The sequence below is a fragment of the Spermophilus citellus genome, assembly GCF_964194105.1.
Source record: "Spermophilus citellus genome assembly, chromosome: 4".
Lineage (NCBI taxonomy): Eukaryota > Metazoa > Chordata > Mammalia > Rodentia > Sciuridae > Spermophilus > Spermophilus citellus.
The window spans coordinates 21,006,909-21,034,253 of record NC_138185.1 but is presented as its reverse complement, the minus strand read 5'-3'; the positions used below and the strand labels follow the sequence as shown (position 1 = coordinate 21,034,253).

General features: G+C 42.5%; 1 protein-coding gene and 1 pseudogene across 4 annotated transcripts in view; one reads left to right on the top strand and one right to left on the bottom strand.

Annotated features, from left to right (window-relative positions):
* Window positions 1-27,345, top strand: part of CTNNBL1 (catenin beta like 1) — a 161,655-nt gene that overhangs the window by 83,006 nt on the left and 51,304 nt on the right. For all 3 annotated transcript variants that reach the window (XM_081291769.1, XM_081291768.1, XM_081291770.1), the window contains exon 11: window positions 19,123-19,304. In XM_081291769.1, the coding sequence (XP_081147895.1) occupies window positions 19,123-19,304 (182 nt within the window). The remainder of the gene's footprint in view (window positions 1-19,122; window positions 19,305-27,345) is intronic.
* Window positions 9,056-17,538, bottom strand: LOC308647318 (ubiquitin-ribosomal protein eS31 fusion protein-like; annotated as a pseudogene). The gene is made up of 2 exons: window positions 17,521-17,538; window positions 9,056-9,511 (listed from the first exon to the last, which is right to left on the bottom strand). The product of its transcript is annotated as a ubiquitin-ribosomal protein eS31 fusion protein-like (transcript).

The following is a 27,345-nucleotide window of genomic DNA, read 5'->3' as shown; positions in this document are numbered from 1 at the left end:
TTTTTAAAATTTCTTCTCTGTAAGACTTGTGAAGGGTTGGGGGAATTCTTTTGCCCAGCACATTCCAGACTTCAGATTGATTGAAAATCTTCCTTCGAGAAAAGCTTTTAAAAATGAATTCTTTTTCAATGGGCAGACAGGAATATGGGAAATTAACCAGAGGCCTTTACTGTTCTGCTGATGCATCCTACCTTTGCTCTCTTGAGTGCTGTGTTTGTTTACCTGCTTTACCCTTCTAATTGCCTGTCCTTTTGTTGAAATGACCCACCTTCTCTCAAGCAAATAGCATATATAGAAGATGCTTTTGGCTTTTTGGGTCTTCTAACCTTAAAACTACACTCTGCAGGGACTTTCCCGTAAGCTTCTTAAAGGTCTGAACTGCCAATGTCTTTGGATGGTTGAGTGCAAACATGAAGTGATGTATTTCTGTAGCATATGGCTTGGTAATGTGTAGCAGTGCGGAGTTGAATAAATAACCAGAAATATGGATTATTCAAACAGGAATGCTGAGATTCTGGGAGGCTAATTAAAGAAGAATCCAAAAGACATAGAAACTGTACCTCTCTAGGATCTCGCCTCACTTTTCATTTTTGAATGCTGAAGTTGCAATTAGATCCTCCTTTTGCATTAGTTAGCTATATTAGCAGATTCAGCATTTCCTTTTGTCTCTTTGAAATGCTCTTTGTTTTCTTCTTCAGAATCCCAACTAAAAAGTTTAATTGAGAGGAGAAGGGTTTTTTTTCCTACTATATTTACCCTTCCTTATCTAGTAAGAGCTACTCTGTGTAGAGGGAGCTCATCCAGTGAAGCTGTAATATTAGGAGGTCAGGAAATCTTCTGTGGTTCCACTGCCCCAAAATACAAAATTTTACTTTGATTTTGTCATGGGTCAGGCAGTTGTGAACTGCTACCTGGAGAGGTGGCAGGGTAGTAGAGAGTGAAGAGGGTGCTGTGGAATTGAGGTGAATGGGGTTTGGAATACAGATTTTTGCTTACTACCTCTGGATATTTGGTGAGTTACTTTAACCTTTCTGACTCACTTTTTTCATTTGAAAATGGGGTAATACTGCTAAGTTTGCAGAGATTTGAGGGAATTGGACAATATAAAATGAGGCAGTCTGCAGCTATTAAAACATTGATAAGGTACTATGTTAACTTTCTGTATTAAGTGTTAGGCTTATATAGAGATGAACAAGACAGGATTCTTGCCCTCAAGAAACTCAAGAATAGTGAAGGCAGCAGATGTTAAATAACCAATATAATTTAATATGGTGACTATCAAGTGGAACAGTTAATTTTGCATGTAGATAGCCTGTGAATTTTTCATTTTTGATTGTTGACAAGGAAAGGTCACAAACAAGATAGTTACATATACACACATGCAGTCTCTTATACGCACACATGCACACACAAAAAAACACATATATACTACCAATTTAACATTTTTACCAAGTTTATTGAGGCATAATTCATATGCAATGAAATGCCCCCAATTTAAGCTGACAGTTTTAATTTTAACAGACATACTCCTTTGTCTTTATACCACAGACGAAATCACGGAAGAGTACTGTCTAGTATAAATGTGATGCAAACTAGATATGTAATTCATATTTTCTATTAGCCACATTAAAGTGGTTAAAACAAACAAAAGGAAGTTACGTTTATTTCAATTTAATTTAATAATTAGCTCCTAATTATTAGCTCCTCATTTGTATCAGCTACATTTCAAATGCTCCATCACTATACGTGGCTACTGGCTACCATATTGGATACTGCATATATAGATCATTTTAATTATCCCCCAAGTTCCCTTAGATTGCTTTTTGTAATCAGTTCCCACCCATCCATCCCAGCCCCAGGCAACCACTGTCATTCTAGAATTTCGTTTAAGTGGAATTATAGGGGATGTTTTTTCTCTAGCTTATTTTACTCAATAGACTGTTTTGGAGATTCATTCATTTTGGATCTATCAAATGATTGTTTTCTTTTCATGCTTAGTAGTAGCCCAGTCATCCTTACATTCCAGTCTATCTCTTTATTACCTGTTGATGAACATTTTGTGTTGTTTCCAGTATTTTGCATAATAAATAAAGCTGCCATAAGTCTTTGTATAAACGTACTTTCATTCCTCTGGTAAGTGCCTAGGAATAGAATGGGTGGGTCATATTGTAAATGCACGTTTATTGTTAGAAACTGTCAAGCTGTTTTCCAAAGTGGTTTTGTGATTGTATATTCCCAGCAGCAAAGTGTCACATTCGGACCAGCAGTATTGTAGGACTTTGATTTGGGCTCTTAAGTGGGTGTGTATTGTGATGGTTTGCAATTCCATTTCCCTAATGACTAATGATGCTGTGACTAATGTGCATGTGACCTTTCTGAAAAAATCTTGAAGTTTTAAGTGTTCTTTATTCTACATACAAGTCTCTATAGTCCTAGGGATTGGCTAGCTTCACTTAGCATAATCTGCTCTAATGCCATCCATTTCCCTACAAATTCTATGATTTTGTCATTTTTTAATGCAGAGTAATACTCCTTTTTGTATAAATGCCACATTTTTTTTTTATCCATTCATCTATTGAAGGGCATCTAGGTTGGTTCCACAGTCTAGCTATTGTGAATTGTGCTGCTATGAACATCGATTTAGCAGTATCCCTATAGTATGCTCTTTTAAGGTCTTTAGGGAATAGTCCGAAAAGGGAATAGCTGGGTCCAATGGTGGTTCCATTCCCAGCTTTCCAAGGAGTCTCCATACTGCTTTCCAAATTGGCCGCACCGCCTTCTCACCTCTTGGCAGTGTCTTTTAAAGAGCAAAAGTTTTACTTTCAAGTCCAATTAATACATCTTTTCTTTTATAAATAGTTTTTGGTATTATATATCAATTATGTTTATCTAACCCACCATCTAAGAGTGTCTTCTATGTTTCCTTTCGAAGTTTTCAGTTTTAGGTGTTACATTTAGGCCTGTGATCCATTTTAAGGTAAATTTTGTATATGATGTGAAGCATGAAATGAGGTTCGTGGTTTTATTTATGACTTTTTTTTTACACATAGATGGCTGATTCTGGAACCACTTAATGCAATTGCTATCCATGTTCCATTAAATTGTCTTTATAGTTCTTGTCAGAAACCAATTTATCATATATATGTGGGTTTATTTCTGTGCTTTCACTTCTGTTCCTTTCATCCCTGTGTCTTTTTGCCAGAGGCATACTATCTTGATGATTCTGACTATAAAGCTAAAAGTTTAGTTTTGATACCAGATAGAATAAGCCCTCTGACTTTTGGTCTTTTTCAAAATGGTTGAAACTATTCTAGTTCCTTAGTTCCTTTGCCTTTTCTTATAAAATTCAAAGTCAGACTGTCAAAAACCCTGCTGGGATTTTGATTGGATTGGGCTGAATCTGTGTCATTTGGGGGAGAATGAACATCTTGCAATGAGTTTTCCAATCCATGTACATGGTACATCTCTCCATTTATGTAGGTCTTTGATTTCTTTCATCAGTGTTCTAATTTTTCTTGGCAATTTATTGTTTTATATGTTCCTAGACATTTTTCAATTTCTTGTAGATTTGCAAGTTCATAGTATAAATTTTTCTTGTATTATTATCATTCTTTTTGATTTTCTGTACTTTATATCCCTTTTATATTTTCTTTTCTTTTTTCTTTTTTTGTATTTAAATGTATCTACTTTTCTCTTCAGTCACACTTTTCAGAAGTGATTGGATTTTTTTCTGTTGTTTTTTGTTTTTCTAGGGATCTTATTTTTGTAGAGAACTAGTTCTTAATCTGTTTATGTATCTGTCAAAATATAGCTGGCAAATAAAAATAGCATATTCTTGTGATCCACAGTGTTTATATTTTGATTTAGCCTTTTGTATATTTCTGTATTTTTTGCATCCTTGGGAATTTTTAAATTTTTTCTAGATTCTTTTCATTTACAGTATTGTCCTTTTCCTAAATTTCTGAGTTAAATGCTTAATGCTCTTAAAAATAATTCTATTCTTTAAAAACAAAAACAAGCCAGGCGCAGGGGCGCATGCCTGTAATCCCAGTGGCTCAGGAGGCTAAGGCAGTAGGATTGTGAGTTCAAAGCCAGCCTCAGCAAAAGCAAGGCGCTAAGCAACTCAGTGAGACCTCGTCTCTAAATAAAATACAACATTGAACCAGAGATGTGGCTTAGTGGTTCAGTGTCTGAGTTTAATCCCCAGTACCCCAAAAAAAAAAAAAAAAAAAATGACATTCAGCCTATTGCAGTAGCAGATGCCTATAATCCCAGTGACTTAATAGACTAAGGCAGAAGGATCACAAGTTCAAGGTCAACCTCAGCAACTTAGTGAGACCCTGCCTCAAAATTAAAAAGTAGTAAAGTAACCTGGGTTCAATCCCCAGGACCAAATAAATAATTTTTAAAAAGTGTTTAAGGTTAAAATTTTTCACTTTACATTGCTTAGCTTTATCACATATGTCCAAATTCAAGTTGCTTTTTCTTATTACAGTAACAGAAAAAATGGTCCAAAATGTTTACTTTTCTTAATTTGGGATTGTTTATTTTTAATGGCCTCGTACATGGCAAGTTTTTAAAAATAGCCTGAACATTTGAATAAAATTTGTTTCTGGGGTATAAAATGCTATGATTATTTCCTAAATCAGCTTTATAAATATAGCCAGATTTTGTCTTTTTAGCTATTTTGTTCTTTCTCTCACTATAATTGTGGATTTTCTCACTATTTCTTTTCTAATTTTTTTGTGTTCGTTATGTTCTAATTTGCTCAGTCAGCAAATAATGCTGTTTGTTTATCCTAATCTTGATTTGCATGTTTTGACAATGTGTCTCCTTGCTGTATGTGGATTCTTTTATAATTTTATATTTATCTATTTTATTCCTTTTCATCATTTTGTCCTTATTTTATCATGTCATTTTGTTATGTGTAACTCTTGTGAAAAACTGAGGAAGTACTCATTTAGTCCAGCGTAAGTTCAGGTCTTGCAATGAACTTGACCTATTTGTTTTTATTGTAGTGACTCCATGGTTTGCCCTCTTCCTGTCTATTTTATTTTGATAGTTTCATTAAAGCTTTTATTTTGTTTTGTCTTTTCTTTTTTCACTTTTTCATTATTTTCCTTTGTAGATTTTTCCTATTTTTTTCTATTAATGATTAGCTTTACTTTTTTTTTTTAATTCTGCTTTTTTTCTTTGCTTTGAGCATTTGATATGGTACCATGTCTCCTTTCCCCTTTCCATACCTTTCCATTCTGTTCTCTAAACCAAACTGTCTTAGCTCTCTTAACACCATTGTTTTTTTTCTGGGAGACTACCCCTGGATATTGAGCCTTAAAGGTCTCTCAGCAGCCTTCTGTCCCTGTCACCTCTCCCAGCTCTGTCCCCAGCTGTCTTCAATGTGGGGGTTAAATTCTAGCAGCCATTGCTCATCTTTGCCCACACACTTACCACCCGGTGTGGTCACGGCTGTGGTCCAGATCTCCAGCTGTACCCTAGGACTTTTGAAAGCAGAGCCAGGGCTTCCTCTTTGCCTCTCTGGTGCCCAGCAACAGATACACACATTGGGCTTCCTGTAAATCTGATGAATGAGAAAAATCTGAAAAACATCTTTGTTTTTTAGAATTATTGATTCATACAATTTCTGGCAAATCCCATAGATAGACCCAGGAAAGAACATCTCGTTAAAAGCTTTGAGGTGAGAACTCAGTCTCTTGTTTGAAGATATTGAGTCCTGTTTTTTCTTATTAAGAGCAAAAAAAGGGCCATCAAGTGGTTGTGAACCTGATCCTCAAGGCTCAGGAAGGCCTGGATGGGAGGCCCCTGTAGTCCTGGGCTTGTGGCCATTTAGCCTGTGCCCACGGGGTTCAGAGCAGAGGCCAGCATAGGTGTCCACACTGTGTAGTCTTTGGGTATTTAAACTCTCCTCTTCGTTCCTCATAGGTATCGCAGGGGTACGTTTTGTGTGTTGAGTTCTTATAACCTTTCGACACAAGGCGCACACAGGCCCCCACACAGGTTCCTTGCCTCTTAGCTTTTATTTTCTGGGTCTGAGCACTAGCACCTCCCTACCCTCATCTCCCAGGCCTTTCTCCTCTGTCCACCGCCACCCTGGGATGAGTTGACTTGTCAGGTAACTTTTTCTCATTCCTGTGTTGGGTGTCTGGATTTCGCAGTGCTTGACAGAATCAATAAGAAAAGACCATTTTTTGTTTTGCTTTGTTTTTCTCTCTGCCAAAGAACAAATGAAGACATCTTGTAGAAGAAGAAAAGATTGTTGAGGTGATATTTAAAAGTGAAATCCATGCTGTGATAAAAGCAGCAGGTAGCCATCCTGGAGTAGAGACCGACCCTCCCCGCCCCCCTTGCCAACACACACACCCATATACTCAAAGAAAAGGAAAGAAAAACTTTAGAAAGAAAGCAAGAAAAAGGAATTTCTCATTTGTTCAACCTAGTGTTTTATTTATTTTTTTCTTTTTAGTTGCCCATAACAATAGAATGTATTTTGACGTATCCTATATGCATGGAGTAGAACTTCCCATTCTTGCATCACCCTAGCGTTTTATAAGGAAAGGAACACTGCCGCGAGATGGAAGGTCAGAGCCTCTCGGGCAGGGCGAGAACCAGTCCCTGGAGAAGATACTGCCCGTGTGTGAGCCGGGCAGCTCGGCCTCGTTCTTTCAGTGTGATAGTTAGGAAGGGACAGAGAAGCTGTTTGGAGGGTCTTCAGTGAGCAGCAGTAGAGTTAAGATAGGAACATGAGCCAGTGGTATTTTCATAGTTAGGGATGGTTGAGAGGAAAATAAAATTCAGGGAAGACACAATTAATTTTGCAGTTTAGCAAAGTGATTGGATTCAGAGGTTCCACTGTACAGAATAAGGCTAAATTATACTTACCGGGGGGTGGCCATTTTAGAATTTGCAGGAAATGAGGATGGTGCTATTAACAGTGCCCTGGGTGGAGACTGGTTTGCCATTTCCACGTTCTTGGTGACAGATGTCTCTCTTTGGTAAGATGGTTGCTGCAAATAGAAGATTCCAGTATCTCAGGTTTAATTTTAGCCCAAGTCATCTGCTTCTTGTCACCACAGAGCACTTTCTAACAGTATGTCCTTGTATCAGAATAGTTCCGGGCTCTTTAAGAAGCAGCAAAGCCAGTGGGAGACAGAAGAATTACGTTGTCAGTTTCCTTGAAAATGTTGACATGAAGCTTATTACTTCTGTTGTAAAACCCAGTTGCAGTTAGAAATAGAAGAGACCACCATGATCCCAAGGGATGTGTACAAATGCAACCTTGGGTCGTGAAGCAGAAATGCAGTGAACCCATCTTGGTTATTAACTGTAAAAGCAAAAGAGAATAACACACAGTCACATCCTTTCCAGGAACCAGCAGTGTTTTCACTGGTCTGGAAGGTTTTTCAATAAGATTTTCCTTAATCCAAAGAAAAGTTTCTCTAATAAAGAAAACAAAAATCAAAAACAATGACATACCATCTGCAAAGAAAGTCTGCAGGCCCACATCTGGGTTGTGGGTTGTGACAAAGCAGGCAGGTCAATGGGCCAGCATGCAGAGCTCTGTTGTCTTATTCCCTAGTTTTTTGACTTGTTCTACATTAGTTTTGTTCCTAGTGAAAATCTGAAAGTCCAGACTGTTCTGCGTTTTTATTCTTGAGGTCCTATAAGATTTTCAAGAGCCGGAGTCTTCCAGCCCCTAGTCTCTTCCGGGTTTCAAGTGCAAAAGCTGAGGAATGGTGTAGACCTTTAAGGAGTCACCTGGGTTTCCAGGCTGCGCACAGTTCTTATTTGTGGTCTAACGACAACATTGCCTTCCCCACAAGCTGAAGATTACAGTTCTTTCTTAGATGGATAATAGTAGTTTGCACCTGTTCTCTAGGAACCCGAAAAATGCTTCAAAGGCACAAAGTAATCCTTCCAACATCCCCCAAGGCTGATGTTACTACTTCATAAATGGGAAAGTGCTGTGGTGGTGGAGAAGGCAGATGAACTGAATCAAGATTACCTGGCAGGAAATGGTAGAGAACCTGTCTGAGCCCTCCAACCGACTTGCTAGCTGTTCATCATCCCAGTGTAGTTGAGTTGCACACCTCTGCAGTGTACAATCCGATGAGTTTTGTAGTATGTATATACCCTCACTGGCAGCATGGCAATGAATGTATTTATCACACCCAAAATGTTTCCCTGGGCTTCTTTGTAATCTGTAACTCCTCTCCTCTGCCTCATTGTCTCCAGGCAACTATTGATTTGCTTTCTGTTCATTTTATTTTAGTTTGCATTTGTAGAATTTTATACATATACAATCATATGGTCCCCCCCCCCCGCCCTTTGGTCTGGTCAATTTGATTCACTGTAATTATTTGAGATTCGTCCATGTTGTGATCAATAGTTTGTTTCTTTCTCATGGCTGAGTAGTATTCCACTCTATAGACATATCATTCCACTATACAGACATATCTTGATGGACATTTGAGTTTCTAGTTTTTGCTCTTGAGAATAAAGCCTGCAATAAATATTCATGCCCAAATCTTTTGGGCAAACATGTTTTTCACTGCTCTTGTGTGAATAGGAACTGAACAGCTGGGTCACATGATATGTACATGGTCAGCTTGCTAAGGCTTTGCCAAACTGTTTGCAAATTGATTGTACTGTTTTTTAAATCCACAACAGTGCTTCAGAATTCAGTTGCTCTACATTCTTGCTAATACTTGGTGTGGTCAGTCTTTCATTTTAGCAGTGACTGTGGGTGGGTAGGGATTGTCTTCTGGTTTGGATTTGTTTTCCCCTTGTGACTAAGGGTGTCTGGTGTCTTCATGTGCTAATTTGTCATCCATGTATCTTTTTTGGTGGTGTCTGTTCAAATCATTTGTCCATTTGGTGATAGGCGGTTGTTTATCCTATTACTGGATTGTTATGGTTCTTTCCATATCGTAGATACAATCTTCAGATAAATGCTTTACAAATATTTTCTCTTAAGTTCATGGCTTGCCTTTTCATTTTCAGAATAGATTCTTTTTTTTTTTTTTTTTTACTTCATGTCTTTTATTATCTCAAATACATTACTTGTCTTCTGGTTTGTTGAAGCAGTAAGTCAGACAACACTTGCCACAATAGTGTCTGTCAAAGTGGCTGGTCATAAAAACTCCAGCAGCATATTCATCTGAAGGGCACTCACGGTGAAGGCGGCTAATTTTGCCATTTTCATCCACCTTATAATATTTCAGGACAGCCAACTTAACCTTCTTTCTCCTAGGCTTATTCTTCTTGGGAGTGGTGTAAGACGATTTCTTCCTTTTCTTAGCACCACCACAAAGCCTCAGCACAAGATGAAGGGTGGACTCCTTCTGAATGTTGTAGTCCATCTTCCAGTTGCTTACCAGCAAAGATCAGTCTCTGCTGATCAGGAGGAATCCTTCCTTATCCTGGATCTTGGCCTTTACATTTTCTATCGGGTCCGAGGTTCAACCTTGAGCATAATAGTCTTCCCCGTAATAGTCTTCTCACCGCAGATGGCGGATCGGAAAGCCAGAATAGATTCTTGGAAATTTTTAAATTCTGATGAAGTTGAATTTATTTATTGGTTTGTTCCAGTAATCTTTTTCTGTTTGAGAAAATTGAACCCTTTACATCTTTTAAGGAATTTGTTCAGGTGGTCTGTTGCCGCATTTAGGGCAGAAAGTTGCTCGTGACTTAGAATCTGGAGTGGTGCGCTCTCTCTTATTCCTGATGTTTGTCATTTGTGCCTTTTTCTTTTTGCCCCTGATCAGTATGGCTGGAGGTCTGTCGGATTTCACTGATTCCTCGGGGACCAGTGTCCGTTTCTCGATGTTTCCTGCCACTTTGATGCTTTCTATCACTGTGGATTTTGCTCTGGTCTTCATTATTTATGTTCTTTTGATTTGGGAGTTTAATTTTCTGTTCATTTTCCTGATTTCACAAGACGGGAATTTGAAATTATTAACTTGAAGGCTTTTATATTTTCTAATACAGTTTCTCTGCTATAAATTTCCCTGAGATTGCCACTTTACCTGGGTTAATGCATTTTGATATGTTGTATTCTCATTTTTATTTAGTTTGAAATACTTTATTTTAATTTCATCTTTTGAGTTATTTTAAAGTATATTGTTTAGTTTCCAAATATTTGAGGATTTTATTTCTGCTTCCATACCATTGTGATCAGAGAACATACTTGGTGTGATTTGAGCCCTTCTAAATTAATGAAGACTTCTTTTTGGCCTAGAATGTAGGTAGGTAGACGTGTTTATGTGTGTGCTGCTTGGATGGAATATTTTATACATGTTGTAGGTTCATTTGGTGAGTAGGTTCATTTGGTGATCATGTTGTTCAGATTTTATATCTACTTATGAGAGGGGCGTTGAAACCCCTGACTAATTGGGGGTATTTCTGCTTCTCCTATAAATTCTATCAACTTTTACTTCATGTATTTTGAAGTCATTGCAGGTGCATAAATATTTTGGATGATACGTTCTCTCATCTATTTGACCTTTTGTTGGTATGGAGTGACTTTTTTCATCCCTGGTAAGGCCCTTTGATCAGAAGTCTACTTTGTTTCATGCTAATGTCACCCCACGGCTTTCTCTTAATAACATGGTGCATCTTTTACCATCCGTTTTCATCTTACTCGTGACAACCCCTTTTTCTTTGCCCTCTTCCCTGCCCTGCCACGTTCATATACTTCAGCCCTAACACTCCCCTCCACCAAAGTGATTGATTATATTTGGAGGCAGGGCCCCAAGGAGATGGTCAAGCTTCAATGAGGCCATGGGGTGGGCCCTGCTGCAGCAGGACTGGTGTCCCTAAGCAGGTGGAGAGATGCCAGAACTGCCTGCACACACTTAGTGCTGAGCCTCGCCACATGACTTCCAGTCCTGCTCCTGGTTTAGTGCCGTGGTTGCTGCACCTTTCACTCTAGCATGTGTTTACACGTCCTACTGGGCACTGTTTGTTCTCTTTAGGCAATCACTTACCTTTTAAAGAAGAAGAAAGTCTTTCATGTTACCTGCACATCTTCCGTTGCCTGCTCTCCATTGCTTTGTGCAGGTGTCTGTCTGGCTTCCATCCTCTCTGCCAAGTGGCTTTCTCCAAGATCCTGTGGTGCTGCCTTCTGTCGGCTCGTGCATGTCTGAAAAGGTGTTTGCCTGGTGTTTGCCCACCTCTCCTCAGGTGTGGGTTGACAGAGTGTTTTCTTTGAGTGCCTTTGGGCTGGCTTGGCTCTCAGCAGGAACTCTACTATGTTTGTTCCTCTGTGTGTTGTTTGCCGCCCCACTTTTTCTGTTTTTAAGATTTTATCATTAGTTTTGAATAGTTTGATCATGATGTGCCTTGGTAGAGTTTTCTCCATGTCTCTTATGTTGAGGGTCTTAGAATTTCTTAAGACTATGCCTTTATAGTTTTTATCAAAGGTGGAAATTTTGGGGGTTGACATTTTTCTTATGTTTTCTTTGTCCCCATCTGCCTACAGGGCCTTTAATTACATATACATATATATATATATATATATATATATATATATATATATATATATATAGTTATATTTTATAACTACATGTACTTATAAATTATCGTATAATATATATTATAAAATATGACTCCATGTCTGTTAGGCGGTTTGCAGTTGTCCAGCTGTAGCTCCCTGAGGATCGGTATCAGTCTTTTTCTTTCTGAGTCTCGTCTTGGGCAGCTCCTGCCTGTTGTTGCATTGTCAGACTCACTCTTTTCCTTCTTCGGAATGCAACCTGTAGTTAATTGCCACTGTATTTTTTTTCTTTACCAGACGTTGTCTTTTCCTTCCTGTGGTTCCGTTCATCTTTACAGTCAATGTGCTGAAGATTTTCTCTACTTCCATTTTACATTCAAAACATAGTTATAAGAATTGTTTTAATGTGCTCATCTTTTGATTTTGTCATCTGTTATTGTTACTAATGATTTTTCTCCTCTTTATGGCTCATATTTTTCTGCTTTTCAGAGTGCCCTGGTAATATTTATTGAGATTCAAATATTGTAAATTTTACCTTGTTAGCCCCCGTTTCTTTCTTTCTTTCTCTTTAGGTAATCATACATATACATATATATTTAAATCTCTGTTGTAGGATATTAAGGTCTTGGAAATAGTTTGTCTCTTTGGGGGCCTACTTTTCAACTCTGTTGGGCAAGATCAGACTCATCTATAGTCTGGCTAATTTTGTCTCATTACTGAACTAGAGCTTTTTGAGGGCTCCTCCTGGTGCCCTGTGAATTTCTAAGATTTTTGTATGTAACCAGGAGGACTATGCATTAGTTAACCTTTTGGTTGCTGGGACAAAATACCTGACAAAATCAGCTTAGAAAATGAAAGATTTATTTTAGCTCCAAGCTTCAAAGGTTTCAGTCCATGGTTGGCTGCTTCCTTGTTTCTGGAACTGTAATGAGGCAGAGGACAGCATAGTGGTCGTGTAGAGGGTAGCAAAGCTGTTACCTCTTGACAGCCAGGAAACAAAGGCTGGGTCGGGGGCAGATTGAAGGAGCCGGAGACAAGATGTGCCCTTCCAGGGCACACCCCCAGTGACCTACTTCTTCCAAGAGGCCCTACCTACTTCTTGCAGTTTCCACTACTTCTCCCTAATGCCATCAAGTTATTTATCAATGGATTATTTCACTAATGAGATCAGAGCCCTCACGATCCAGTCACTTCCCAAAAGCCCCACCTCTGACCACTGCTGCATTGGGAACTAAGCCTTCAACACAAGAGACCTTGGAGGACATGCCAGATCCAGGTCACAACAGTAGATACTATTTCTGGTTCTCTGTAAGCTCTAGGGATTGTTCCCCTCCTCGCTCCAGGTGGTTCCTTTCTGCAGACCTGGTTGGTGTCCTCACCTGTGTGTGCTAGTCGCACTCAGGATGGGAAGGCCCTGCACACCTCTCTGCAGCTCTGTACTCCGGTACCCTGCCTTGGGAACTCTGGCGGCATTGGTCTCCCAGACTCCCATCTCTGTCTCCTCTGGTCGAGCCTGTTCTCGCCGTGCCCAGCTGGACCCATTGCAGCATTACCCTCCCAGAGTTCCCTGTCCCCAGCTGCCTGCTGTCAGGTGTCTGAAAACCATTGTTCTGTTTCCTTTCTCCATTTTTTCTCCCTGCCTTGTTACCAGAAGGGAGAGAATAGTGTAAATTCAGTCTCTGTCATTGCCATTTTAACCTGGAGTGGAAGTTCAGTAGTATATTATACTTTTTTCTACATTTTCTTATTCTTTATTGCTGGTGGATACTAATGCAATTAACCTGAAAGTATTATTCTTAAACTGAGCAACTTTTCAGTATCGTGGATTTTATCAGTCAGGTTTCGTTGAAGCAACAACCCCCAAATCTCAAGGACTTTCAATGACAAATGTTTATTTTTTACTCTTGGTACATTCATCACCTGCCACCAGAAGCTCTGTGTTTATTTGGGGACTTAGGCTGAAGGAGCAGTGCTTCTTGGGACATGCCTCTCATCGGGCAGAGAGACTGCACATTGCAGTTAGCCTTCCAGCTCTTTCTCTGAGGATGCCTGTGGGGCACTTACTTTGTGTTGGCTGTGGAAGGTCACGTGGCCAAGCCTGAGGTCTGGTGGGAGGAGCTATGTTGAGTGGTGCTGGCTGGGCTCACAGAGTCTGGTGAGGACTGATTGGCAACTCTCCCCAGCCAACATTTAGTGCGTTATGTCAGTAACATGGAATTGGCTGTGATTATTGCTTTGGTTTGGATGAGTGACCCCAAAAGTCTGGATGTTAAAGGTCTGATCCTCAGGGTGGCACTGATTGGCAGTGACGGGACCTTAGACGAGGAGACCTAATGGAAGGTCCTTGGGTGCATACCCTTGAAAGAAATTATGGGATCCGGCCTCTTCCTCTTGCTTCCTGGCTTATGGATATAACTGGCTTCACTCTTCCACATGCTTCTCACCGTTGCCATCAGCACCTCCACCAGAGACCCCCAAATGGAGCTACTTGATCATGGATTGGAACCTCCAAAACCATGAGCTAATAAACCTTTCTTCTTATAAGTTACTTGCCTCAAGTGTTTCATTATAATGACAGAAAACTGATTAATACAGTCATATTGATCCCATTGTCTTAATTCATACGAGCCCTAGGTTCTGTAATCTTTTATTTTGGAAGCTTTAATGGAACTGAACCTTAACATGTACATTATAAAACAAACAAAAATGATCTCATGCCATCATCCAATTTCATGCCAAGATTAATTTATGATTCACAGTATTCTTTAAAGAATGCCTATCACTTTATTACTTTATTTATTTTTTTTTTAATTCCTCAAGCTCCTTTGTCCCAAGAGGGAAAGGACTTTATCTCTCCCACTTGCCCTCCAGAAAGTTTCCTCTAGGGTTCCATTCTTCTTTTTTGATTCTTTTTTTTTTTTTTTTTTTTTTTTGGTACCCTTCATGGTAATCTTATACTTCATTACAACTCATAGATTTAATGACTCTTCTGCACTTTCTGCCATTGCTGACTTCCTTCCTGGACTTGAGACAGTTCATTCCTAGCTGGACATGTCCAAAGGCTTCTTGGCTCAGTGGGAACTTGGCCCTTTCCGTCCCTGCCTGCTGTTACTTTGCCTTTCTCTCCGCCTCTAGCATTGTTTCCCTTTTCTGCTGCCTCACCCCTGCTGTCCAGGACACTGGCAGATCAGTTCTTCAACACAGAATGAACAGGCTCCGTGTGCTGCTGCTGCTCGCCTGCTCTTCATGTTCTAGCAGTTTCGTGTACCTCTTCCCTGAGTGATCCATGCTGCTCACGTCCTTGCACAGGCAGTTGCTTCCTTCTGCTTGAAGCACCTTTTCCCTCTTCACCTGACTGAGGAAGACACCCACTGACGCTCAGTTCAGGCCTCATCTCCCTTGTGAGGGCAGACAGCCAGCCCTCCTTCCTGCGTGTCCCACCAACTCTGTATAAAGGCCCTGTGTGGGACTCGGCTTTTCCCATCTGCCCATTTTCGGTATGTCTGTGTGCCCTGTGGGCCAGACTCCCCAGAAGCAATGAGCTGTGCCCTGTCTCAGCATCCTTGACATAATGTCTCACACCTGTCAGGTAAGTCATAAATGTTTGATGATAGAACAAATGAGCTAAGAAAATCATACTCAGAATCCATGTTCTTTGCACAAGTGTTTTTGTGTGATAAAGAAGAATAAGCTAATTAAAACTACAGCAAGAAACGTTTTGCCCGTGTCACAAGGCTCTGTCACAAGACTCACTTGAGCAGATTGGTAGCAGTAGACAACCCCCAGTCATCTCCCACAAGCACCCCGTTTTACTGAGATTGGTGTTCACATTGGTCCCGGCATGATCGACAGCCCGATGAACCCAGACAAGACTAAGATAAACTACTTGTCCTCCTGTAGAATAAATATTTCAAATAAAGTCAACCCAAGAAAGTCAAGCCAAACAGCTATTGATTGCTAAAAGCCTGAACTTAAGCCCAATGAATATTCTGAAGTTCACCTCCATGCAGCTTGCCTAAATGGTGATCAATATGCAATTACTGTCCCCTTTAAATGTGTCTTATGCTGCCTACCTGAAGAAGGGTTTCACTTTTAAATCCTTTGTTTCTTGAATTTGCTTAGGCAGGAAAAAAGAGAGAGGCTGCGCTACTCCAGAGGCCTTTGCCTTTAGTATATCAAACAATTCTGTCTTGTTCGTGAGATGGTTTCAATGTATGCTGAATGGTAACTGAAGGTGCCCTGTGCTGTGACTGTCATTCATTTCAAGAGGCCTTTTCCTAGTGACTAAACAATGAGGATTTTGTATCTCAGTTTCCTAATTTCTGCCCTAGTCATCACCTTTGTAAATTCAGATTTGTAAAGTAGGATGCAAAAGTCTAGCTACAGTGAAAACAAATACATTATTTGTCTAGTTTCCTGTTAGGATTTCATCTTGATGCACAAAATCCTTTCCTGCTGAATTTGGAATGTTGTTTACTCTGCTCCCGATGTTTAAGATTTTTCTGTTCCTCTCAAATGCACCTTTTTTATACAGATGCCACACTTAGAACCGTTTGCCATTTCTCACTTGCACTGTTGCCACAGTCTCCTCGCTGTCCTCCCTCCCCCAGACTCGGTTGCTGCAGCCCCTTCATCTCACTGCTGCCAGTGTGAGCCTTCTAGAATGTGTCCATCTGCGGCCTCCCCCACTGACGCCTCTCACACCTTCTCAGTACCTATGGGATGAGCAGGTTCCCTGGGGGCAAGTCTAGAGGCCTGAGGTGACAATGTTCTTGCCACCTGTCCTCAGTCATCTTCCTCCTCTGGCCATTCACATCCACCTCTAATTCCCAAACCACGTGCTGTGTATCCACCACTGCCCCAGTTTCACCACTGTCCCTTCCCTTCCTGGCAGATATGCTTTAGATTCAGTGCAAATGTCAGGCACCTGCCATTTGACACCTCTACCTCTCACCTTCTTGGACGTAATTTCTATTACTAAGGTTATAGAAAATTACTTATATTGCTTAAAGACAGGGACCTTGTAATCCCTGGCAGCTGGACTAGTTAGTGTCTGCTGGGTAAAGCATGCTTACTAGTAGCCTTCTTTTTCTCAAACTCAGAGACTGAACTAAAGGTCATTTGTGAGTATCTGTGAATTGTTTTGATTAATCCATAACAAGGAGAAGAAATGTAGGACTGTTAATAATACACCCTATTTTATTTCCTTGACAATATTTCCTATCAAGCACCTTAATTTCTCTTTGTCTCCTGCAGTTAGAACATAAGGTGCATGAGATCTTTTATCTTCACGGGAGAGGTAGCCAGTAAATATTTGTAGATTGAATAATACAGGAAGATAAATTATGTTGATTTGTATTTTTCCCTGATTATTTCACATTAATTTGGCCTCCCCAAATAGATCTAATTTTTTTTAAGCAGAAGCCATGTCTTTGTTTTCTCTTGTATCTATCACAATACTGAGTAAGTGCTCAGTAAACATTGTGTATTGGCTTGGTTGATTGATTTGCCATCTGTACCAAGATAGGACATGACTGATTTGCTCCTCTCTACCTCAGAGTGTTAAAGGAAAAAAACTAATGTTATAGAAAAGTATAATCCTGTTATGGTTTGGATCTTAAACGGTCTCTGAGGGCCCATATGCTAAAGGCTTTGTTGCCGGTACTGTTGGGAGGTGGTGGATCTTGAAGAGGTGGGGCCTAGATGGGCATGGCAGCCCATGCCTCGGATCCCAGTTACTCAGAAGACTGAGGTTGGAGGATCACAAGAATAAGGCCGGCTGGCCTACTTAATGAGACCCTGTCTCTAAATGAAACTCAAAAACAAAAAATAGCTGAGACATAGCTCAGTGGTAGAGCATCTGCCTAACACGTGCCAGACCCCGAGTTCAATCCCCAGTACCACAAAAGAATAAAAGAGGTGGGCCTAATGGGAGAGAATCAGACCCCCAGCCCCAGCTGCCATGAAGCAAGCGGCTCCTCCATGGGCCCCTGCGGTGACATACTTACCATCACTGCCCCAAACATGGGTCCCAGCAACCATGAACTGAAACACCTGACACCACAGGTCTGAATAACTCTTCCCTCCTGATAAGTTATCGAGGGTTTTGTCACAGCAGTGGAAAGCTGGCTACACTTAGAAAAGTGTCTGCAAGAGCAGTCGCCAGTGGTGGGATGGTTATCCTATGATCTTTGGCTTCAAAGGAGGGATTCCCTTTTATTTATTTTTTTTTTAGTAGTTAAATTTTTCTAATTCTAAAAGTATTATATGTTTATTATGGAAAAACATAATAAAAATAGAAAAGAGATAATATACCAAAGAGATATACCAGTAGCTGATAAGTGCATGAAAAATTGCTTGATATCGTTAGTTAGCGGAGAAATGCAAATGAAAAGTACAAAAGATACCACTTCACACCCACTAGGATGAGTAGAACCAAAAATTCAGATTAGTGTTGGAAAAGTATGGAGAACTCAGAATCCTTACATGATGCTGATGGGGATGTACACGGTGCAGCCACTTTGGAAAACAGTGTGGCAGTTCCTCTAAAGGTTGAACAGAGTTCCCACGTGTCCCAGCATTTCTACTTGCTCAAGAGGAATGAAAACATGTCTCCATAAAAACATGTACACAAGTATTTATATCAGCATTGTTCATAAAAGCAAAATGGAGGAAGCAACCCAAATGTCCATCAGCAGATGATAGACAAATCCTGGGTTAGCTATAGTGGTCAGCCAGAGAAAGGAATGAATCACTAACGCATGTGCTACAGCATGGATGAACCTGGACAGTAGTATGCCAAATGAAAGAAGCCAGTCACTGGGCCCCAAGAATACATGACGTCATTTACTGGGAATGTCCAGGCGAATCTGTGTAGACAGAACGCAGATCAGTGATTGCTTAGGGCTAGAGAGAGGACCGCTCAGGGTGTGATAACTAAGGGGTACATGGTTTCTTCTCAGGGTGATGAAAATGTTCTATAATTGGAATAATGGTTACCTTTATCTGGAATTGACTGTAATCCATTGAGTTGTGTATTTTAAATGGGAGAATCATATAGCATGTGAATTATATCTTGCTAAAGCTATTAAAAAGAAAGAAAAAGGAATAATAAGCCATCTATAATACCACCATCCTGAAATAATCTCTCTTAGAATTTGATCTCTTTTCTTTTTTTAATATTTATTTTTTTGGTTATAGGTGGACACAATGTCTTTTTTTTTTTTTTTTTTTTAATGTTATATGGTGTTGAGAATCAAACCCAGGGCCTCACACATGCTAGGTGAGCGCTCTACCTCTGAGCCACAACCCCAGCCCACGATCTCTTTCTTTTTAACACACCTTCCATATAATTGTGGATATGCTTTGTATGAAATTTTAAATATTACATTTTGTATTTACTGTAAACTGTAAGAATTTATTTGTACTTTTACAGACTCCTGATTGTTAACAAGTGTGTAATATTCCATTTCAATATAATCATTTTCTCACTTTGGGCGGTTTTTTTCTTTCCTTTTTTCCTCATTTATGAGACTGAAATAAATACACTTTTTTTTTTAACATTGGAACTTCCCCTTTAAATGTCTCACATGAAACCTCTTCTTTTCCAGTGAAAAGAAGATCTCCCGGAGCAGCGCCCTCAAAGTGCTGGATCATGCCATGATCGGACCCGAGGGCACGGACAATTGCCATAAGTTCGTTGACATTCTTGGCTTACGAACCATCTTTCCTCTTTTTATGAAATCTCCCAGAAAGATCAAGAAGGTGGGGACCACAGAGAAGGAACACGAAGGTAGGAGGGGTTGGCCTTGTCGGGGCTTGATGAGGAACTGGGGAAATGGATGTTACTTTGAGAAATTGCAGGCATTTGGGGAGTAGAGTCTCGAGGGGAAGAGCGCTCCTTTCCCTTTCTGTCTTCTGATTTCTGCACACGCGGAGCAGCAGCTCAGACCCAGGCCCTCATATCACACGTTGGGCTGCTGTTTGAATCCTGGTGTTTCCAGTTGCTTCCGGCCTGTTAATAAGTCTGTGCGAGAAGCTTTGTTTTCTTCACTGCAGTTCGTAGCGAGGTGTCTCTCTGATGGAAGACCCTTTTGAAAAGAGTAATGAGGTGGCAACACATGTCACCTCTGGAGTGGTGCTTTCATGTATTTCTGTATTAAAGTATGATTCAGCCAACATCAGGAATTGCCGAAATAAACTATTTACAGCCCAGGTTCCCCTTTTTATGTTTCTCCTCCCCGATGGTGCACACTCCCAGCAAAATGCTACCATGAATTGTGATGCTGTAACCAGAGTAGTTACTGCTGGGCCAGTCCCTTCGTGCGACTGTCTAGTGGCCTGCCACGTCCCTCCCCCAGTAAAAAGCCGCAGTGCAATCCAGAAGGCCAGGATTTATGAGCATTGACAGCTCCACTGGAGGCTAGCAGACACTTGCACCAGGCAATTTACATGGTTGGGTGGTTATTTTAAAGAGTGGGAAGGGCGAGGAGGGGCAGAGGTGGTGTGTGAGGTGGGAGGAGAACGCACCCAGCTCGGGAGCTTGGTTGTCAGAAGCAACATTGGTCGCGAGGTTGGGTGAGCCGTGTGTCAGTGACTTGTGGAATTGGCATATGTATCTAGTATCTTTTTCATTCTTTACCCTCCTGGATAAAAGTTTGAGAGCTCTTGTCTTTGTCTACTCAAATTACTGTGTTTTGTCTCCGCCATCTTGGAGTAGCTAAAGGGAAACTAGTGTGGCCCGTCTTCAGAGATCACCTCTAGTGCTGTCCTCTGTGATAGATCTCCAGAGAGCGGAAAGTCTGGCAGGGACAGGGAGGAACGGGCAGAGTGAGATCAGGTGGAGACTGCAGCGTGCCTCAGATGACACGTTGACCAGATGCTGCCTGGAACAGCCTAATCCTCCGCCAGCTTTTTTCCTTTCCCAGTGTAACTTACTGGGGCTGTGGGGCAGGGCATGGGGTATCTGGGAGATGTAGGAGATAAAATTGTGCCCTTCTCGGCAGACCTGCCACCTTCCTGCCCCGCTATGTAGGCCCCACAGCCTGTGCAGTTGATCCCTGTTCCTTCAGTTGAGGAAGGAACCAGACTGTGGTTCTGTGCTGGCCAACTGCATGGCTTTAGAACCTCTGTTTGCTCCCTGGACTGCGTTGTCCTTCCTGATGGATAGAAAGGGAATGAGACTAGTGAACAGGGAGCTCTGCTGTCTGTACTTTCAGGCTGTGAGGCCCAGGCCCTACTGTCACGTTCACTCTGAAAGTCCAGGTGACTCCTCAAGGACTGCGCTGTGACTGACCTGCTGGCTTCTGCTGAGAGACTCGTGCTTCATCTGAGTGTGCTTGAAGAGGGTGTGAAGGAAACAGCCCTTAGCTGGCTCTTGCTCTGTGTTGCTGGTACTGAGAAGAAAAAGAAGTGACAGATTCAGTGAGCAGCTGTTTTCTTTCTGAAAAATGTGCCCGGTGGCGTGCTGGTAACAGTACATTGGCTTTAGAGTACCCACATTAGGAATTTGATAACATTATATTAGTGAGGGCAATGGCTTGGCGAGACAGCTCCTAGAAGGCTTGTGGACGGTAATGCTTGAGGCTGAGCTCTGCATCCTGAATGCACCCCACCCCAAGCAGAGCGGGCCTCTAGGAGAAGGCACAGCCCCCGCCTCTTGCCACCTTTCCTGCTGCTGCTGCTCCTGGCAAATTAGTCCCCAGACTGCAAATGGTAGGGCGAGAGGGAGGCAGAGCCGGACTGGGCACATCGAGTGAGCTTTCTTTGTTCTGTCGTGTCCTCTAGAGAAGTTCTGTGCTCCGTACCTGCTGGCCATGCAGACGTTAGCACACCAGGATCATGTGCTGGTCTAGAGAGCAGTCGCCTCTGGCCAGTAGGAGGACTTGTGCCCTGCCCAGCTTATCCCGCCCAGGCTTCCACTGTGCTTTCCTCCGTCTGCAGGGATTTTCTCTGACCTGTCTGCCTGGTGCCTTAGTCTTCCCTCAGTCCTTAGTTTTGATGTCCCTTTCTCTGGAGTGCGTATCATGTGCCCCTAAACTAGGTTAAAACCTAGGACTTTATCTCAATAGCAGTTGAGATTATAGAACTAGTGGCCTTGTTACTTCTGGGTCCCCTTGCCTAGGACCATGCTTGACATGTAGTAAATGCACAGAAAATGTTTACTAGGTGCACAAATGAACAGCTACTTCCCCGAAGGATTGTCCCCTGAGGACAGACATGGGTTTGGGACTCTCCCCAGAACCACACAGGTCGACGTCCACATGGTTGGCTTTAGTTCACCGACAGTTGTCCGTCGTCTGCCTGGAGTAAGTGGTATGAGTAGGTCGCTAGCCCTGTTGGCCTTTGTCACGCTGGTTGGGTGGTGAAGATGAAGGCTCCCTGGAAGCCATGCCCTTGCGATACCTGCCGTGCGCGGACCTCCCCACAGCTGAGGCTGTCTGTGTGGGACTCCTTATTTCCACAGGATGATTCCTGCCCTGCACGCTTCCTTTTCCTCATCAAGCCTCAGGGGCTCGTCACCCATCCTGGTTTCCCTTTCTGAGTCCACTCTGGTCCATTCTCAGCCCCTGTAACCTGAGGACCTTCCCAAACTCCTGCAGTAGCAGCGCAGCCCGCTGTGGCACAGAGGGGTCTACTGCTGGGGAGCTGCGGGGTCCTCGATCTCTAAGCTTCAGTCGCCCCGTCTGTAAAACCGTGAGGCTGAATCTACCACATGGGAGTGTTGGGAGGTCCAGGCGACATATACAGCTGGGCCATCCTTTCGATCATCCATGTGTTGATTTTTGACTAAGGGTCAAAAATAGTCGGGAAGAAAGAGAATTGTGCCTGCTGGGCGAGCCTGTGCTCCTCCTCTCCTTATTCCCTGAGCACCAGGGCAGCTCAGCTATTGACATAGCATTTACATGGTGTTAAGCATTATAAATAAGTAATCTGGAGGTGAGCTAAGTATATGGGAGGTGTGCCTAGGTGATATGCAAATGTTCTGTCATTTTACATAAGGGACTTGAGCATCCAAAGATTTTGATATCCGCAGAGGGTCCTGGAGCCTGTTCCCTGCAGGGATGACTTCATGTGATTGTCATAGACCCACAATAAAACAGGTTCCTTAAGAAGTGTTACTTCTGTAGCAGAACTGCCTCCATCCTGGCCCGAGTCACGTCCATTCCTTTTTAGAGGTCAAGGGAAGGCTTGGCTGTGGGAGGTCTGGGAGAGGGGCTCCTTGCTCCATGATAATGTGCGGAAATGGGCAAACTCCTCCTCCAGAGCAGCGTCAGGAGTCATACCATGCTAAATAGTGAGGTGACATAAAACAGCTAGGTTCCCAAGGCCAGCAAAAGGGCTCGAGAGAGGAGAACTTCTAGATTAAGGTGACTCTAGAGAGGAGGAAATAGCAAAAACTGCCTTATAACCTAGAATTGCTGGTAATTTCGTTCCTCTTTTGTGAGTTGGGGTGGAGAAGGAAAAGAATTATTATAATTGAAATCCATTTAGGTTTGCATAATAAAACCTTCAGAAATAGATCAGGGGAGGCACTTAGCTTGGGGGATGGGTTGGAAAGAAGTAATTTGCCCTTGGGTGCAGGAGCGTGACTGGCTGCCTCCTTGGTATTATAAAGAAGGCACAGTGTGTACATCTCCTTGGTGCTCACTGCTTCAGAACAGGAGGGAAGAAGAAAAGAGCTGGGATCCAGAAACGGCATCTGACCTTTACTTCTCGTCTCTTTATAAAATTCTTATTAAAATAGGTCCAATTTTCCTTGTATTGCCTCATTAGGTAGGTGAGTTATTGAGTTTGTAGCAGTTCTAGTTAATTGCGCTGTTTTAACATGGTTCCCCTGGAGGCTGTTAAGAGCTTTGGGGGGGTGAGCCGTGGAGCAGCATGTAGGTGTGTGGAGTGCCCGCCAGGCGCGTGCACACCGTTTCTACCTTATCAGCAGTGACAGCAGTTGATAACAGGTCAGTGCTTTAAAGAATACTTTTCTGTCATCCGCCAAGAACTGTGAGTGAGTCTGGGGGGCCCCATGTGTCAGGAAGCCTGTAGTTCCCTGGTGTTTCTTGGACTCCGAACGTACACCACCCACCAGTGTTAGAAGAGAGAAATGGCAAAACCTTCCCGAATCAGAGGAGAGGGAAGTTAGCCAGTGCAGACAAAAGAGAAACACTTTACAGGTCTCCGTGGTGGGTTGTGCTGATAACCTAGCATTGTTTGGGGACAACTATTATCTGGGCCCCTGCTATGTTCAAGATAGGACAAAGACCCAGGGTGTGGCAGGTCCTGTGTGGACAGAGTAGGTGGAGTGTCCGCCTTGGGAGGATGCCCTTCCCAGGTCTCCCCCTCTGGATCCGCGTCCTCCTGTCCCCCAGCCCCTCGTTGTCACGTGAATCAGTGGTGTCTGTCACTCCACACGCTAGCACAGAGGTCTCTAACCTCCTCTGTGCTGTTGACTCCCAGCTCTTCAACCCCGTTTTCTTTGGCATAGCTAATAACCAGCAGGTAGCGCCACACATATTCAAACTCAGCTTGTTCAAGGCCTTACCTGTCCCTTCACTGTCCCATCCTTTTCTGCTTTTCCTGCCCTGGTAAGTGGCACCACCCACAGCAGAAATCAGTGCACTGTGCTTAATTCTGTATTGCCACAGGTCTTAGGCCCTGTGGTTTCTGCCTTATAAAAACCTCTAAGTCTCATCCTCTCCTTTGCCACTGTCTCTGCCCTCATCATCTCTCTGAACTTGACTTACCAAGTCTCCCCGCTGGCCCAGTCGTCATGCACTTCCAGAGTCTCAAAGGCACCAACCTGGGTGAGGAAGACGCTCCCTCAGCAAATTTACGGTTTAAGGAAGGGGGAAGGTGGACATGGGAGAAAGTGATTTGGGGGATACTTTTCACAAAGCTGCATTAGCAACTACAAAGACATCAGACTGTGCTTGGTTGTTCAAGGCGGCAAGGAAACAGGGATACTGAGAGCAGAAGGTGCTTCTGGTGGGAGGAAGACGGGACGTGGGCTGACCCTAAGGGCACTCAGCATTTCCAGAATGTCTCTGCTCATCTGGTCACATTTGAGCCTTACAACAGCCCTCGAGCTCGAGGTCAGAGTTCTTTCTCATTCTGAAGATGGGGAAATTTTGAGCCTCAATGAAATCATGACTCTAGATCCCACAGTGGGTGAGAGGCTGAATGGGGATTCGGACTCCCTCAGTTTCTGATCACGAATCTCACACTCACTTCAAAAAGACTCTGCCATTGGTCTTTGTTCTCCTGGGTCCAGACCAGCTTGCTCCTCTCCGAATTGCTGAAGACTCTCTGATCCGAAGACCTTGGTTCTGATGTTGGTACTGTGACACGTCCTCATGGTGGTGGAGACTCACTTATCCCTTCAAGTTGCACAGTTATTAGAAGCAAATGGCAAAGTGACTTGGTGAAATTTTTGTTAGGCATTTCTAGTGTCATAGTTCATGGTAGATGCTTAGTCAATATTGGATGAATTAATATATACATTTATTTAGCACCTGTGGACCATGTCCTGGGATTGATGGGATTAATATCTACCTTTGGATATTGTGAGAATTAAGTCAGTTGACTTCTGCAAGTCTGACGTAGCATGGGAGTTTGTAAGCATTAGTTTATTACAGATCACTGTTTTATTTATTTATTTATTTACTTACTTACTGGGCAAAGAACTTTATTAACTTTATTATTGCTTCAAAATTTATTCCTAGGCTTCTTCAGCTTAGTTAGCTGCAAAGACTAAATTGTGTATAAGCAAAAACTGAAAAGACTTGCAGTGTCCAACGGGCTTGGGCTTAAAAATATTAGAGATCTAGATCTTATCAGATCCATAAACAAAACAATTTTAAATGAAAGACTTTGATCCTTCAGAGAATTCTGAAATATCAGCTGCTCTCATAAGCCTTCCCAGAATTCCTAGGACACTCCTTCTTCTGAGATGCCACAACCTCTAATGTAACTTTGTCACACCGTGATACCTGGGGTATTAAAACTGATCCAGTGGCCATCCTGCATCCCTACGTGTGCACCTGATCTCTGCTGGTCTGCCTGAGACTCCCTGAGCGTATAAGATAGAGCTCCCGGCAGCAGCTTCTTCAAATTTATCTTCCTCAGAAGTTAATCAGCTCAGTTGCCTCATTCTTAGAAGCCTCAAGAGAATTCTCCACACGATCTGGATCTTCCTCCTCTTCCTCCTCCTCCTCTCCAGTGCAAGTGGTGCTTTTCTATCCACAGATGATTTGGGCAGAGCTTCAGCTGGTGTCCTTAAGCTGGTCAGACAATCTGTACCAGCTGGGTCACTTTTCTGTCAGTCACTTTGTCCCAGCATGGCCTGTGACAGGGAAAGTTCTGCCAGAGGATGCAGGATGGCCGCTGGATCGGTAGGGTGGTCACAGTGGACCGCTGTTCCTCTTCAGTACCAGGGACACTGCTCACCCTAATTGCTTTAAGGAGACCTGAAGTTCTTACTCATCTTCTGCAGCTGCTCTGTGAACGCCACCCTCTGTCACCAGAGGTTCCTTCCCACAGAGCGCACTTGTGCCTGCGGTCTGGCGAGCTTTTCCTGGCTCACGATGGTTTCTTTCATCTTGTCAGAGCAGAAATGGGACCGTGCCGGGAACTCGGGTTGGCTCTCAGGGAGTCTCAGACCAGCAGAGATCAGTGCACACTCGGGGATGCAGGATGGCCACTGGATCAGTTTTAATACCCCAGGTATCACGGTGTGACAAAGTTACATTAGAGGTTGTGGCATCCCAGAAGAAGGAGTGTCCTAGGAATTCTGGGAAGGCTTAAGAGAACAGCTGACATGTGAGAATTCTCTGAAGGATCAAAGTCCTTCATTCTTACACCATTGAGGGAGTGGCAGAGGGGACACGGGCAGTGGTGGAGACGCGTTTAGTTATTGTGACATGGATGATTAAGAACATGGGCTTTGGAGAAAGATGGGGCTCGAGTTTGTGTTTTGGTCCTGTCATTTACCAGCCCTGTGACCCTGGAAAAGCTGCTTAACCTCTCTGAGTCTTTATTTCCTCAGTTGTAAAACTGGGATAATCTTAGAGGATATATCTCATAAGGGTGACATAGAGACTAAATTAAATAATACAGATCAAATGTCAGTACAGTCCTAGTGTTAGTGGCTAGAATAAGGATGGGTTTCCAATTTATATTCCTCTTCCTTCTACCATGTTAGCAGTTGGAAACACACACACAAAAAAAATGCTCTTCCTACCCAAAATCTGCTAGTCTACTCTAAACCAATAGTATATGGAATAGAAAATAAAAACCTTATCAGGGAGGATATACCAGGGAGATCCCTACTGCTCTGTTTAATCTATAACAGAGATTTCAGGGATTTTTTTCTTCCTTTTTTTATTCCTCGAGCTTGAAAGTCACCAAAGTTAGTTTTAGTCAGAACAATGAGCAAGTGAGGAGTGAACAGTGTCTAATTTTGAGAACTGCGGACACTTAATGTTAAACAGGGGTGAAGTGCCTTGGGTGTCTAATTTTGAGAACTGCGGACACTTAATGTTAAACAGGGGTGAAGTGCCTTGCCATTGTTTTTTGTGCAATTTGAAAACCTCATAATTGAATAGTTTGTGGATCAATTCCTGCGTTCTGCCTCCAGCTGCTTGTCTCATTCCCGATCTCACACAACAGAGTGTGGGACGCAGCAATCACAGAGTGTTTGGATTTGGGGTTCCTGTCTTCGGGCTGGAGGGGACGATTCCCATTGTGGCACATCTGCTTTGCTAACTGGCCCGGGTCATTAAGGGCTTACCCACAGGTCTTTCCAAGAGAGCATGGCATACTTGTTTGCCACTGAGGAA